General features: G+C 41.6%; 2 protein-coding genes across 6 annotated transcripts; one reads left to right on the top strand and one right to left on the bottom strand.

The window, feature by feature from the left end:
• The first annotated feature begins 2007 nt into the window (after nt 1-2007).
• Nucleotides 2008-5624, top strand: LOC105569246 (protein MCM10 homolog). Of its 2 annotated transcripts, none has more exons than XM_012025550.1 (2): nt 2008-2306; nt 2589-5624. In XM_012025550.1, the coding sequence occupies exon 2, from the start codon at nt 2593-2595 to the stop codon at nt 4786-4788; it is 2196 nt and encodes a 731-aa protein (XP_011880940.1). In that variant the 5' UTR covers nt 2008-2306; nt 2589-2592; the 3' UTR covers nt 4789-5624. The 2 variants fall into 2 exon arrangements, with proteins under 2 accessions (XP_011880940.1, XP_011880941.1); XM_012025551.1 differs by having other exon boundaries at nt 2008-2310.
• Nucleotides 5625-5717: 93 nt separating this feature from the next.
• Nucleotides 5718-15722, bottom strand: LOC105569247 (eukaryotic peptide chain release factor subunit 1). Of its 4 annotated transcripts, XM_012025555.1 has the most exons (12): nt 15453-15722; nt 14819-15144; nt 14353-14528; nt 13942-14069; nt 13721-13871; nt 13409-13599; nt 12689-12818; nt 12381-12601; nt 12152-12299; nt 11574-11684; nt 9141-9157; nt 8375-8446 (listed from the first exon to the last, which is right to left on the bottom strand). In XM_012025555.1, exons 2-10 carry the CDS (start codon nt 14902-14904, stop codon nt 11605-11607), a joined length of 1311 nt encoding a protein of 436 aa, XP_011880945.1. In that variant the 5' UTR covers nt 14905-15144; nt 15453-15722; the 3' UTR covers nt 8375-8446; nt 9141-9157; nt 11574-11604. The 4 variants fall into 4 exon arrangements, with proteins under 4 accessions (XP_011880942.1, XP_011880943.1, XP_011880944.1 ...); XM_012025554.1 differs by lacking the exon at nt 9141-9157 and having other exon boundaries at nt 8371-8446; XM_012025552.1 differs by lacking the exons at nt 9141-9157; nt 11574-11684 and having other exon boundaries at nt 5718-8446; nt 15453-15719.
• Between the last annotated feature and the right edge of the window lie 252 nt (nt 15723-15974).

Here is a 15974-nt window from a genome sequence, read left to right as displayed (position 1 = left end):
GCATGATGGAGATCGCGTTATTACCTTATGCGATATCTGTAATATTTAAAAATAACACGTCCTAATATTGATCCGCGAAGGGAAATAATGTCGCGCTGCCAAGAGTTAACACGGCGACGCGAGACTTCCGATTAAGCATTTCCAGGACGTATTTTCGATACATGCCGGCTGCTTGCCTCCTCATCCGCGAGAATCGCTTAGATGCAAACTGACTGCTTGAGTTAGTCCGACTGCAACATCTAGTCTGAATATTTCATAAGGAGAGACTGGTCGATTTCCGTGCTTGCGGCAAGCGCGGTCACCTCGCTACGAAAATCGTTAGCCCGTGAGTATAAATAACGGTGGCGCGCGCGATTTCATTCGTACGGGTATTTGTGTGAACCCGGCACGAACGGAAAGCAGTATTTGTCTTTTTCTTTTCAAAGAAAAGTAATGTACTTTCTTAACTGCCACACTTTAACGCTGTCGTTAAAGGCAGAACGTAATTAATGTAATATTAAATACCACAATGTTTTAAAAATATGAAAATTAAACAAGCGACTGGACCCTCGAGACTAAAAATAAAATGGGATTTGGGCTGTGAGAGCCAAACGCGGTAATTAGCGCGTGTTAATCTAATTGTTCAAATACAATCAAGAATTGTAACGCACTAATAACCGCGTTTTACTCTCACAGCCTAAATCCTATTTTACAACATTTTAAATAACATCAACGTATATTACACACACAGAAAGTACGCGTGTGCGAGCGAGACTTTCTAGGTGTGTTTAAAATTTATAACTTTAACCCCAATAATACTGTGACTAATTCGAGATCAGTTCCATTTCACCAAAATACAATCTCACGAGGAGTCGTGATTCGTTAGAGTTTTTAATAATTATTGTGAGTCTTTTTGCAATTAAATCAGAGCACGAACTTTCCCAAACGATAAAACCCAAATTTAAATAAACAGGAATTTCCTTTCTCATTTGCAAGTAAAAACGATATCTAATAAGACGAGCCAATTTTTGACGACGAAGGTAACTTTTACATTAATTAACAAACACTATGTGCTGTTAAATATAGAAGAAGAGTTGTTCTCGGACACCCTATATGATAGCATGTGCGCTCTGATTATATCTCATTAGATCGTAGGAAATTACACATCGGCGACGATGAATCAGCGATCATGCGATTATTCGGCGACGACTGCAGATCGCAAATAATTTATTGTGAGCAATAGCTCGAACAGAACAATCGCTAAAAATTGCCGACTTCCATGCCTATTTTATCCTCGAGATAGAACAGCGTAATATCTCGTATAACATACTTACTAAAATTAACATGATACATAAATTAGTCTGCTAACGAGGCATTAGTAATTCCAGATGCGGTTCTCTAGAAACGCGCGTAACAAAATAAGTTGTGTATCCGTGAATTATTACACCGTCAAGTACGGTATTCAAACTATATTATACACGTTATATTTTGATGCACGTGTAGTGTGACAAATATTCCATTGAAATTATACGTTTCGGTTTGTGAGCTCACGTTAAAGGGGAAATAGATATTATTATTGGCACAATAAACGTATCTATGTGGTATTGTAAAAATTACGTTCATAAGTGAAATATTCTTCATGGTCGGTTTACAAATTATGTGACTAAAAACACCAGAATCTATTAACTTTTCATAATATTCCTGTATTTTTAATGAAACCAAAGGGAAAAAAAAGGCAAATTTTGTGTAAAAACTCGTGAAAATTTAGGCAAATCTACCAAGAAATAAGTAAAATTCGCATTGATTTTTATCGGTGCGGGACCGACGTAGCGATTGCGCGCGACGCGTTTTGCACGCCGGATGTGCGGAAAACGCGACGAGCCCCTCGACTCCGACTCCGCGGCGCGGCGCGTTCCCAGAGCGAGCGCGATTTGAAATCTCTCGACGGCTATCGACCCTGCCGCGACTCTCGATGTATCGAGACTATCGAGGCGACGCGGCGCCTGCGCAAACGAATTCCCGCGATTCGTCGGCTCTCGCCGAAGGGCTGTCGTCTGCTAGACACATGCTGGAAATTGGCGGGCCGCAGCTGACGACGTCAGGCGCTTTAATCGTGTAAATAAATTGTACATAAGCGCAAAACCTGCCGAGCGAAAATCGTGGCTCGACGGCGCGAGCGATTTCTGTGATGCCGAAGCGGCATTTTTGTTGAATTGTTAATATTGTACGGAAAATGTACAGAAGCCCCGTGTAAATAAGGTTATATTTTACACTTGATTGTGTGAAAGCAGACTGTGTGGCTCAGTAAGAACTTGGAGTATATCTTGGTAGGTAAATTTCTCCTCGGCTTGTCAACGCTACGTGCAGAGGAGAAAAGAATTTCCTTGCGCGTGTGCGTGAGATTCAATACTAAGCAGCTTATAATCAATTCTAACGGTTAATTGGCTGATTGAGTTAATTAACTCCATTTGACATTACTTTATCCCCATCTGAGCGTCCTGTTACCTTTCTAGATTATGCCTTTAACTTGGGTACAAAGCCGTAATGGAATTAAATGCTATTCGACCGAACGCGAATCTACCTTATTTCTTTCATCTCTCTCCTTTAAGAAACATGGAGCACGAAGACAGCGATTGCGATCTGGACATCCTGAATAATCTCATATCAAATGACACCGAGGAGGCCGAGCGATCCAAGCAGCTCGGAGGACCCCAGCCGCCCGAACAGCCCGAGCCGAGAAAGACTCTGACGGAGCTGCAGTTCAGCTTCCTAGACTCGACGCCTAGTAACGTGGGCAACGAGAGTAAACCAGCCGGCGAGAAAGCCAGCGAGATTTACGACGACAAGCTCGACTCCTCCGACGACGAGGACAGGCGCTACTTCGAGGAGCAAAAGTACTCGGATTATGGGCGGGAGATGAAACGGTTGCTGAAGGAGCGCTCTCCGCCCAAGTCGGAGCAGCCTGCGAAGTTGCGGAGCGAAAAGACTGTTAGTCTCAACGGTAGCAAGAGTAAGACGTTCGACTTCAACAACGCCGCAAAGGGTAGCGGCAACAGCACGGCGAGAGACGTGTACAGCGACCCCTTCTTTGGGATAAGAATCGTCAATCCCCTGGTGTCCTCCGCCGAGTTGAGAGAACGTATGAAAGATAAGGCAGCCGTAACGGTGTCGAGAGTGAAGAGCCACGTTATTTCCGACAATGTGCACAACGACTGGGTGATCGCCGGCGTGCTGATCAACAAGTCGGCCACGAAGACCTCGCAGAAGGGCAGCTCTTACTGCATCTGGAAGATGAGCGACCTGTCCGACGACCTGAAGACCGTGTCGATCTTCTTGTTCAGCAACGCCTACAAACAACTGTGGAAGACCGTTGTCGGCAGCGTGATCGGTATTCTCAATCCGAACGTGCTCGAGAGCAAGGACAACGTCGACCAGGCGACGCTGTCGATCGACAATCCCCAGAGGCTGATGGTCCTCGGCAGGTCCAAGGACATGGGCAAGTGCAGGTCGACCAAGAGGAACGGCGACCCGTGCACCGCGGTCGTGAACGCGAGTCGATGCGAGTACTGCGTCTACCACGTAAAGCAGGAGTACAAGAAGTGTGCGCGCCGGCCGGACGTGCAGTCGAGCAACACCAGCTACGGGTTCACCGGGGACGCGATAAAACGCATGAACAGGCAGACCGCCGCGCGGCCGCCTCGCAACGGATTGGCGTCGTTCGCGCCGGTGCTGGCCAGACGCAACGAGGAGCTGTACGAGAAGGACCGTGCGCGTTTGGAATTACTGTCCGAGGCCGCTTCCGACACCGGTAACAAAAGAGGGAAAACTGACTCGGGCTGCGAGCCGAGCAACGTGAGCGCTGGGAAGAAAGCGATAGCCATCGAGCTGACGAACAAGCAGTCGAGGAAGGATTTCGAGCGACTCGGCAAACTGAGGAACTGGCAGTCCTCGAAGCAGCTCATGGTACAATCGACGCCTGCTGGGCCGATTTTGTGTCCCAGCCCAGCGCGATTGAAAGAGAGTAATCCCGCGCCGGGCAAACCTACGAGCGGTCGCACAGGCGAGATCAGTTTGGCCTCTCCGGCTTCGCGCCCGCGACTGGGAGCGGGATGTAATCGGGACACGATAGACTTCTCCGAGCCGATCACCAAACAGCACATTCGCAACGCCAAGATGAACGCGATCAAGTGGGTGCAGGCGCACGGAGGGATCCAAGCGAAGAACCCCAATCAGGTCCGCGCGAGCCCGAGGGAAAGGGTGGAGAAGACCGCGAAGCGGCAGAGGGAAAGCGACGAGAGGGAGGAGCGGAGCGCGAAAAAGGCCGACGTGAACGGGAGATTCAAGGAGATGCTGGAGGCAAGGTCCTCGCACGCGGATCTGATCGAGAGATCGTACGACGAGGCGAAGGAGAGGTACTTCGACAAGCTGGAGGCGAAGGAGAGGATGGAGGAGAAGATGATCAACACCTTCAAAGTCGACTGCAAAGCCGTCAAGTGCGCGGTGTGCAAGTACACGGCGTTCTCGGCGTCGGACATGTGCAAGGAGCAGAGACACCCGTTGCGCGTCATCGACGCCGTTAAGAGATTCTTCAAGTGCGCCGATTGCGGCAACCGAACAGTCAGCCTGAACCGCATGCCGACGCGCAGCTGCGCCAAGTGCAGCGGCTCGAGCTGGGTCAGGGCGGCGATGATGGACGAGAGGAAGACCGCTATCGCCGCGGAGACCCTGTCCATACGCGGCGCCGAGGAAAAGTTCCTGGGCTCGGTGGCGAGAGACGCCAACCTCGATCTGCTCGTCCCGGAGGATTGACAAGACCAGTCAGGTTGCTGGCAACATATTTTGTCAAATGCACGCTGTAAATGTCTATGGAAGATAGAAAGAAAAAGACAGTCGATTAGAATGCAAATTGGTGCCACGTTTGTGCGCAGTACGAAGTATTATATTTATACAAAATAAATGCAAATGATGCCGAGTTGTGCTACCGTTGCCTGTGAATCAGTTTGAAAAGTATTATTTTTAATCTGAAGAAGCTAGAACTTTGACAATTGGTAGAACTTGCCGTCTGAATTAATGTCCGACCTCTTAAATTGCCGTCGGCTAAATAAGGAGACGTGAATTTTGCTAACCGCGACTGATACTTACTCCTATATTTTATATCGTAGAATCTACAAATGCAGAACATTCGATATCCTTTTGTTTATTGTCAGTATTATCAGTTTTTCTTTTCTTCATTTTTTTTCACCTTATGAAATGTACAAATATAAAGAAATCCTAAGAGTGTACCTCTTGCACATTTCCGAAATGAAATACATCGAATTTCTCTCTCCGTCCGAAATGTACACAGCGAGCAGAAACGTTTTGATATACAGCCAGGTACAACAATCGTATAAAAAACACCATGCCGTCTCGACTACGTTCTTCATTAAATTACGTTCGTTTGGGATTTACGTTTAGGCTGAGGTAAGTCATCGCCGTCCTCCTGTTTTCTCGTGGCGAGAAAAGCACTCCTCCTTCCCCTCTTTACAAGCGAGATACGAACTGTCTAAATGAAGGTGGACATCAGTAAGTTTCTAAATATGAAGAACTGTGATTGGGGTCCGGAAGCATTGCGTTGACATAAACCACCGCGAGTCAAGCTATTTGTACAGCAACACGTGAATTGCGGGAATCAAGAGCGATTTTCCACGAGGTGTTGTATGCCAGTGTAACAGTTCCGGACTCTAATAACCATCTGTTTGTATGAGAAACATAGATTGTATTTTTTTTTTCACTCATGTACTGTTTAATATCCTATGGTTGTCCAGTTCTATTCGGCATTTCATATTACGATGACATGTCACTCTCTTCCTTTCATATAAAATTTCGAATAAAATACGCGTGAGAAAAGGAAGATTGGAAATAATGGTTATTCGACAAACCTCAAAGTGTTGTGTGCGAGAGTGCTAAATTATTGTTATCCCAAATCTCATCTCACGGGACGCGGTGCGACAACACCGATTTGTCGTAGCCCTCGCATACTTTTGTACATGCATAATCAATTTTCGGGCCGAAAAATCACTAAACCGATGAAGTGAGCCGTGCAAAATATATGCATACGTATGAGAATCGATAGTTGACATCAATCAACAAGTCTATGTCGCGCTATAAAAAGATTAACGTTGTTTTTCGAAAGAATCATTTCTGCCATTCCGTATTAATGCATGGTACGTGTATATACATATGTGGAATGTTTCATTATTTCAATCTCCCTCTTTGTCACCTGACAAAGCATAGATCTCGCAGAAAATGAGCAGCAGTACCATCGATAATCTCTTTTCCGATCCTTAGCTATGATCCATGTATACTTGTAATTCAGCAAAAAAAGAAAAACAAATTTCATTTTAGAACAGCACGTGTGATACACATATACGAAAAACGTGAAGCATTACAATAAAATTGTACTCTGGAAAATCGGCCGGGATAAAATTTTCACAACGATTACGCTCTCGTATTGCCTTTCCTGTCGGATACAAAATGTAACGAGGTGTTAAGGAAACAATTGGTTTTCGATTAAAAGACACATTCCACTGGCAAAAAGTATGTGGGGAGTAAAATAATCAATGACGAACATGTTAGCGGATTATACAACTATGCTTATAGAGATCATAGGCAAGCCATAATCTAAATACGTCATCGATCCGGTTATTAAAGCAACTCGCGTGGACGACATTTCCGTGTATCTTTACCTTAAAACAAAGATTACAAGGCTTTCCCTACTCTCTTCCTTTCTCTCGTTCTCATTCTCTCTCATTTTCTCTCTCTCTCTCTCTCACACACATACACACGCACACTTTCGCTCATTGATATTTATTGATTTCTTAATTTACCTATCTTGCGTACTTAAATCGGATGTTCCGCTAAGCAGAAACGTAGTCGCACCGATGTATAGAAATAAATAACTATCTAGACTCCTATAGTGAGATGTTTACATATAAAAATTTGAAGAAACGTTAAGCCGGCAATTAACATCTGGGTATCTTGAGAGACAATACACAGATACAAATACTTCGAACCATCACGTTCTGGAATTCGTTGTGCACATATCGCAAAATCGGATCTCTCTCGAACGTTTCACTTTGATGAAGTTCTCTTGTACGCCTGTTTTTTGTCTCTGCAAGGTGTACATTACAACAATATCGCAAATAATGTAGATACATTATTAAATAACGATACACCATTTTCGTCGAGTAAATCTCACAGCATTCGAGACTCTTTGAGAAACTCTTTGCTCTCTATACAGTATTCTTTCATAAAGGATACTTCACCAAAATTGCACGTTACATTCTTTTCACATTTATACATACATAGCGTCGTTTATTACAGAGGCATACGAATAAGCGAATTAAATTAACAATGTTAAAATAAATTTCGTAATATCTTCAGTAACCGTTTAAATATTGCGGGGAATATCTTTCTCTTCACTGAGGTGCACCACTATAACAATGAAAAATTACTTCGATACTTTTGCGAAGCGTTTTCTTATGTACAATTGTGTGAATGTACAAAAATCTAAGAGCCAAGAGCCAGCAACGGAGCAATGTAGGATTGCGAGGAATTATCTGTCCTTACGTTTACAAATGTGTATCACTGCATAAGACGGAAATACTTCATTTACTCCGTGGATCGTGTACGCGACCTCAACTTATGTCTAAGGCAACTGTGCCGTTTCTTTTTTTTCTTTTAAAAATTGACATCTATTTACAGAACTCTTCTCCGTATGAATTTTGCAAATATCGGTGTAGAATGCACGATACGCAATTGTATGTTCATAATAATCAGTTTATTACAGCTCTTTCATGATTGTGTCTGAACAAAATAGCGCTACAGCCGCTCTTGTAGTTCAAATACTCATTTCTCGTAAAATCTATGATAAGATGACAAACATCAATTTAATATAAAATTACGATCGAACCACCATACACTGTACATTTGTATTTGGAACTGTAGAGCGCGTAGTGTAATTGTTTAAAGGAAATCTCTGTGAATAATTAAGAACCATAAATTGTAATACAAGGTGGTGAATGTATGAGAGTAGGCAGGTATCAAGCTGGCTTAATTAAGTGTCACAGTCTTCGAATCGCCTTTCCTTTTATAGACATGGTTTACATCAGCCGCGCCATATTTGCTGGTGCTCTTCTCTTTCGTGTATCGATTTGCTTGATGCTTGGTAAAACTCTAGACAATAATTTTATGACGATATCGTACGTGCTGTATTGTAAATTTTGAAACATGTTTTCTTTATTCTGCTTTCTTCTCTCTTGGGACATCGTATGAGAAAGAACACACTCATGTCCCTCCTGCTTTCTCCAAAGCTAAGAGAACCAAATGTCGATTGAGTCACGGACTTAGTAGTCATCCAAATCAAAGCTATCGGTTTCGATGTCGTCCAGCTGCATACTTTGAAAGTCCACTTTGTACCGCAAGATACCTGTAAGATATGCATTTCAAGTCACACGGAAGAAAGCGGCAACTATTGCTTAAGTTTTCTTTGCTAAAAGAAATTAAATTGTTTTATATGAAGTTATGTTATTGAATGTTGATAGTCAAAAAACAAAAGTAAGTACGGAGCAATAATACGTAATGAAATATAAGCAAATTTTTATACAAATAAATTATTAAAATTGCCCAATTTTTATGTTTACGGTACTGCTGTGCTGCTAAATTATAAAATCAAAGTGACATTTTATGACAGCGCTTTCTTAAAGTAGGAGATGTAATTTTATATATTGTAGTTTACAATATACATGTAGTAAAACATTAGAACACACATATAAAACTTGAATAAAGCGTAGTGAAAAACTATTATACAACGAAAGCACTGTTCGAAAGAAACATATTACGATTAGTTGAACATTTCATCAATTAATTTTGAAATTGTCACGTGAAAACAATACGAATTAATATAAATATTTTAGTAATTAGGACGATCATACACAATAAGAAAAATATATAAAGTGTACGAATAAAAATTATAATATTATAAAGGATTAATTAAATAAGACCATGTAAATGCATACGTATACAAAAAGGTATATCAATACTTGTGATGAAAATTATGAATGATTAAATATATCGATTGTTTAATCATTGCTGTATAAATTAGTAGAGAACATGTACTGTACCTTTCCCAATATGCAAGCTAATAAAAATAAGATACCGATTAGTACTCGAGGAGTATTAAATGTTTGTATCTATCTTAAGCAATTGCTATGTGAAAGCGTAAATACTCATAGATATCATAATTGCTTGATACTTGTGTTCATTATCAGAGATAACACCTCTCATAGTATTTGTCACAGCCCTCGGCTTGACATCTAATTTTCGATGCAACATTATTATGTAGGAAGGAGAAGTGCCAATGTGAGCCACAAAATGAACGGAGCTCGGTAACATTATTGTTCTCAATTTTTAAGAAGTATATTATCTATGATGATGAACTTGATGTCGCTTATCATTTAACATGCATTATTGGGGTATATTACATCATTATTTCTTATTTTCCATTATAAGCATGGGCATAGCATATAACAGAAAAGAAATATATTGAAAGCTGTAGTAAAATTCAAGATACAACGTGTAACAATGTATGATCTTGTTGATTACTTTCCTGTGTCGCAATATTAATTTTACGATAAACATTTTAATGAGAGTGGTAGTGTCCAAAGACTTCTAAATAGAAAATCGAAACAATTAATTTAACAAGCCTTTTGCGTGTTAAGCAATTATTTCCAGAAGTACAAATTACTCTCCACTCTTTTATTAATAAATCAACAATCTTATGGCATATGTAGAATGATGTGTTAAACTGGAGCAGAGTTCGAATTATTAAATTTCTTCTTGAAATATTATACAGACAAAATGTGGAATTATATTAAAACATACATGCGCTTGCTACTATCTAATATAATTTGTCATTATCTAAATGTATTGCCTATACAACGCCGTATAGAGTAATAATGTGAAATAAATTAAGTAATATACAGATACACAAAATTGATCAAAACTGAAGTTTAAGAAATAGTACCATCACGTTAAATATGCAATGCTAAATTCTACCTGCCAAGGGATAGATTGGAAATATTATGAAGGTTATCATGCAAATATAAAGTATTATATATGTATCGTAGTTGTAGAACCAAAAAAAAACAAATTTGGTAAATTAAAAACTCAGATATACGCACGGTGCGTATTTCAACTCAGCAAAATTTTCACATAACTTGCGAATACATGAGTGGTAATACACTGAATCGAGAGTTATCGGATAGCGTGTGTGTGCGTGTGAAATGTCGTATGTTTAAAAAGTAATTGGTCAGTGAGATGAATATCGATATCTTCAAGGTGGGAGAACATAGACGTAAGTAGTTATATTTTTAGCAATAATGCTGAAACTTGTCACTGTTGCCTAAAAGCTAACATTTCAAAGCGTTATCAGTCAGATTACTTATAACACATTCCTGTGAACACGGCCTTTAAAGTTCGTAACGGATTTTCGTTGTGTACGACGGTACCGTACGAAGATCGAAGATGATATGCGTTAAACGAATAAGAATGTGGCTATACATTTGTGACAATACATGTGGCTATCAAGCAATACTATTTTTCTCCAATGAATCAACCACTGTGTATATTGTATATCTACTATTCCAATCACGAGACTAACCAATGAATCAGTATGTATGAATCTAACAACGCGACAATAGCAAGAGATAGGAGACTGGAAGATTTCAACTCACCCTGTGTATAAACAGAGTTATCCATATCTCATGAGTGTGTTGTAAAGGATTTTTCTTTATGCGCGTTTTGTACGAAGAAAGGAAAGAAAGACAGCGAGGATTCTCAGACTTTATTTAATCGTAGAAAAAAGAAACATAATACTTTGAGAAATATAAACTAAAAATGTTTATCACCACATTCAAACTTATTTTAAGAGACACATATGCATATGTATACTACAGATTTGCACAGAAGAAACAAACTATTTAGTGAGAAACCCAATGAAAGAAATCGTGAATTCCTTGGACAAATTTATCTGTACACTTGGACTAATCGAAAGCAAAATATTTTACAACAGCCATAATTATCTTTCTGATCATTAGGAAACAACATATATTAATTCCAAGAAATTTCTTTCTGCAAATATTTATTTGCAGAATTATATATTTTTTTATACAATACAATACAAATTATACATAATATAAAATAAATATAAAGCAGAGTTAAATTTCTTGGTGTAATATGTCGATAATAAGATGTATTTGTATTTTCTTCAGAAAGAAGAAAAAGATAAGAAAAAATGAACATTAAACCCAGATTGCACAAGTAGAGATAGATAGAACTCCCCCCCCCCCCTCCCAAAAAAAGCATTTGGCTAATTATACATGTAAAATGTATACTAATAGATTTACGTAATTAAATCTCGTTCCATTATCAAAAATTAAACGAAAAACATAAAGTCGTCGACAAATAAGCAAACGATAAGTTTGTCCAGATTTGCAAATATGCTCTATGATACACGAAATGTAAGTGAACGCACGCAAGACAGAGAAAGGAGCTACCTGGTCGATTCTGAGTAATTCACGGATGAAATTAGTAATCATCAAGGTCAACATCATCAAGAGGCTCATCGGCCTGCAGTGACTGGAAATCAACTTTGTAGCGGAGGATTCCTATACACCAAGATACTCCATAGTTAATATCAGTTTGATGAAATTTACCTTCCATGCAAAATAATCTTTGCTGGTGTCTAGCGACGTAATGTTAATCTACCGGCTTTTAGGGACATTGTGTATACCCATAAAACGCAAATTGTGCCATAATTTTACAATAAACAAAGTTCCGCAGCAAATTAAATGCGCAGATTGTAGTAAAGGAAAAGAGCCTAGCATGTATATGTATTATTAGAAATGCTCCAAATGCAGGTATTGAAATTTTTTAATACCCTTTCTCGATTTTAAAATGTTCTACTCTTTTTACTCTTCTATTTATATTATTTAACCATTTCGCATCTACTTATTACGTGCCTTGTTTTTTCTATGATCATTTGTGATATGTAAGTTCATAAATTTTATAATAGGCAAGGAAGTAGAATCTGTCTTATGATTAAAAATAATAAGCACGTATAAAAGACACTTACCTCCAATGCCACCAAAACCTCTAACAAATTGGGAGCCTTCCTGAGACTTGTCCGTGATAATTTCCAAGGTAGCACCAAAACTTTTGTAATTGTTCGCGAGCCATTCGAGAAGGGGTTGGCATTCCACAAGTTCCAACTCTACCCCGCTCTACGAAACAAAATTGACAAAATATAGAAAGGAAATTAAAACTTCTTTTATTTTCATTCCCAGCATTCGTTCGATACTCACTTCCTTATCAGTAAAGTGAGTTTTATCCTTTTCTTGTTCTGGCGTTAAGTGTAGCACTTTTTCTTCCGCGTTCGTATGATTTTTCAGGACATATCGTTGAATATCTAAATTTTCCCAACAAATTAAAGTTTCGACACTACCTAATTCCAAGGCTCTCAACGTGTCTTCTACGCCAAAACAATATTTGCCGGTTTCTTGAGAAATCTCATCAAAGTAACGCCCTAAACACGATAAAAATCAAATATGTATTACTAAATTTATATGCCTTATAACATTACATCGTAATTAACATTGTAACAAAAATTTACCAATCAGCTTTTTCTCTTGAATAAATTTCACGTTTTGCAAAGATTCAGCGGCTAATTCAATAGCTTGATTAAAACCATTTTCGCCACCATATGATACATCAACCAGCTTTATGACTTTAGCTTGCAATCTCTGAAAAAAATAATGGAATATTGAGGAAATTCGAAAACTTCGAGATAAGTTTTTTTTTTCTAAAGCCAACGGCACACGATACTATTTTTCCTACTTGATTGCTTACGAGAGCTAATCAGGATTTAGCCCCAAGTCATCCGATCTAAAACTGTGCGTCCTGGCTCTCGCAGGCAATCCAGTGGGAAAAATAGTATCGTGTGCCGTTGGCTTTACTTTCTAATCTAACATCTCACTATAACAGAAATGTACTCAAAGAAATTGAAAATAATGAGGATGCTAGATAGCTAACAGAGATCGCTCGTGAACAAAAGATCCGGATTCAATTCCCGGATTTGCCATATCCTGCATATATTAAAAATATCTTAAAGCTTCAACAAAGCTTACGAAACATAAATTTCAAAAATAAACAAGTTGTAGTAGTGTATCATCTTTCAAAGAACCGAAATCTCTAGAATGGAATTCGATAAGAAGCTTACAATTTTTTCCCACGAAAATTATAATAAAAGTCTTGGCTTAAGCCAAGGCATCGCTCGCGAGGCATTACAATGAAAGCTTAAAACAATGCAGCGATAAAACGGAATCTTGCTTACTGGATCGAACATATCCGATTGGCTAAGTTCGGTCTTGAAATCGGCGCTACCCGCGAGGATCAATCCAGCGATATTGGGCTTGTCGTTCGTGATGTATAATTGAGTAGCGACCTCGGCTACTTTCCGAACGTAATTATGCCGCTTTTCCATGCGTAATCGGGCGAAACGCAACGCAGATTGACCACCTCTGCCTGAAATCAAGATAATTTAGTAACACGTTAGACACGAGTGGCTCGCATTGATTTCAGAATAAGCAACAGTGACAAAAGAAAATCAGGCTTGTCCTTCTCAAATCTCGCATACGCTTCGTACCATGTTTCTTGGGGAGGTCCACAGTGAATTTATGTAACACTTCACGCGTGTTACCCTGCAACGTTCCAAACAACGCCCCGTTGCCGTCCATTACGATAAAACCAAATTTGTTGTCATCCGCAAGTAATGCCGTGAGTGCTTCCGTGTGAAACTGCAAAATGCAATTGTTAAAACCGTGTTTCATACAAAACTGTTTACATCTGCAAACACAAGACCTTTACCTTATTATCACAAAGATACAAAGACGTATTGATAGGTTTGAAAGGTTCAAAATCGATGTTGACCTTCTTTTCTTTTCCTTCCTCCGTTACGATAGTTCCACAATAAATTACCAGGCCATTTGGAGGCACTGAAATGCATAGTTACGCATAAATAAGTCATCACTAATGTTCATAGAAATCATGTTATCTCAGCGATTCAAATATAATTTTACACTTAAAAGGATCGAACGTTATAGCGCAGAGTATAATAAATTCTCAGTGTTGGTGCTACAATCGTGCTTTAACTAAGCTGTAAGCCTTAAGCCGTAAGGAATTAACCAATCGCGGGTGAGATTGAGAGGGAAAAATGCCTGCGATTGGTTAATTTCTTACAGGTAAGAGTGAGGGGAATAAAATAAAAAAAGAAGTTACCTTTAGTATATAGCTTTAGCCTATGCTGCACCGATGTGATTGCACCCAAAACAGATAATCTATTTACACGTGACTTAATGTTCGACGCTGTGCCGAATTCATCCGCCAGCATCTTGCTCACTCTCGATATTTGGTCCTTTGGTGGTATGATCAACGAAATCATACTCGTGCCATTCCTGCAAAGACAAACAATCGTTCACATCCACCCGATACGCGAGGGACGACTACCGAGGGACCCGTTTACGTAAGGCGAGACCCACATAGAATTGTCGACGGGGATAAAATTGGCCACGACACGAGGGGCGTATCTTAACGTCACTCGCGCCGCGACGAGAGCGATCCTCGCGTGAGATCGGGGGATTCGGAATTGTAGGACGTGGCGAGCGAGCCCGCGCTCCGCCGAGCCATATGTCGAGGAGATCGGCGCGGCGGCGACAGCTGACGACGTCGACGCCGACCTACTTACCCTCTGGCCATCTCGAGGCTCTTTATGAGCTTCTTGATCTTCCAGATCTCGACGTTGCGGTCGGCGGAGGTCTCCTCGTTCGACATCGCTGCGGGCGTGCGTGGGGACGCGTGGTCGCGGCGTTACGGCGCGCTGCTGCCCGAGATGCTGGGAATTAATCACTGCCGCACGCGCGCTCTGGTCCGCCCGGAGGTGGACGTGGACGTGGACGACGGGGATGACGATGGTGACGTCGACGGCGGCGGCGACGGCGACGATGGTGCGAACGAGCAGGCAATGTGGCCCACGTAGACGACGTGGAGCCGGACCCTGCGGCGGGTTCCTCTCTGCGAAAATTAACGGTCGGGAATTATCGACGGTTGCGAAATACCGCACCGATCCAGTTCACACCGGATTATGTCAGCCACGGAGGAACGTGGTCGACATAGCCATTCATTCAGGGGCGGCCGCCCGTTCCGTTCGTCCGTTCTCCTTCTCTCTCTCTCTCTCGCTCGCTCGCTCTTTCCCACTCACTCACTCTTTCTCCTTCTCTCTCACGCTCGGTGTCGCGCGCGCGGGCATTAAACGCTCGGGTTTAAGCACGCGCCGTGTGCGCGGCCACCTTCGCTCGCGGCTGTTATAATCCGCCACTCACTCTCGGGGAATCGTTACGGCGCGGTAGGTGCGTCCGACACGTCGACGTTGGTCGCGGCGGGCAGGCCCCAGGCTTCAGCGGCAACGCGGCTCGTGACACGGCGAGTACCACGCGAGTGCGAGCCTCGGTATGCACACGTCGGCCATGCGATGGCACAGCGGAAACGTCAGTGAACCACGGTGGACGTGCCGCACGCGAGACAAAATGGGAAGCAAAAAGACTCCGAGGCCGCCCAGTCGCGCACACGAGCGCGCACGACCGCAAATCGCGCCCTCGCCATTGGCCAACGGGAGCCACGCGCGGTTTAGGGACGCCCTCGCATGGACAACGGCGGATTGTGAACGCGCACCGAGCTCGGGGTCTGTTCCTTTTAGCTCGACCGGCCTGGGGAGCGATCACGTGCACCGATCGAATTCGAATTCGAGAAGGAATATGCCATCCGATACCACTCTTCGTACATGATCAATCTATGGTCTGGGGGAAACTATCCTATAATAAATAAGCATGAACCATGAGGGTGGC

Source organism: Vollenhovia emeryi, unplaced genomic scaffold, assembly GCF_000949405.1.
Source record: "Vollenhovia emeryi isolate VEMERY1.0 unplaced genomic scaffold, V.emery_V1.0 DF939125.1, whole genome shotgun sequence".
In the NCBI taxonomy this organism is placed as follows: domain Eukaryota; kingdom Metazoa; phylum Arthropoda; class Insecta; order Hymenoptera; family Formicidae; genus Vollenhovia; species Vollenhovia emeryi.
This window is presented reverse-complemented; position numbering and strand designations above follow the sequence as displayed.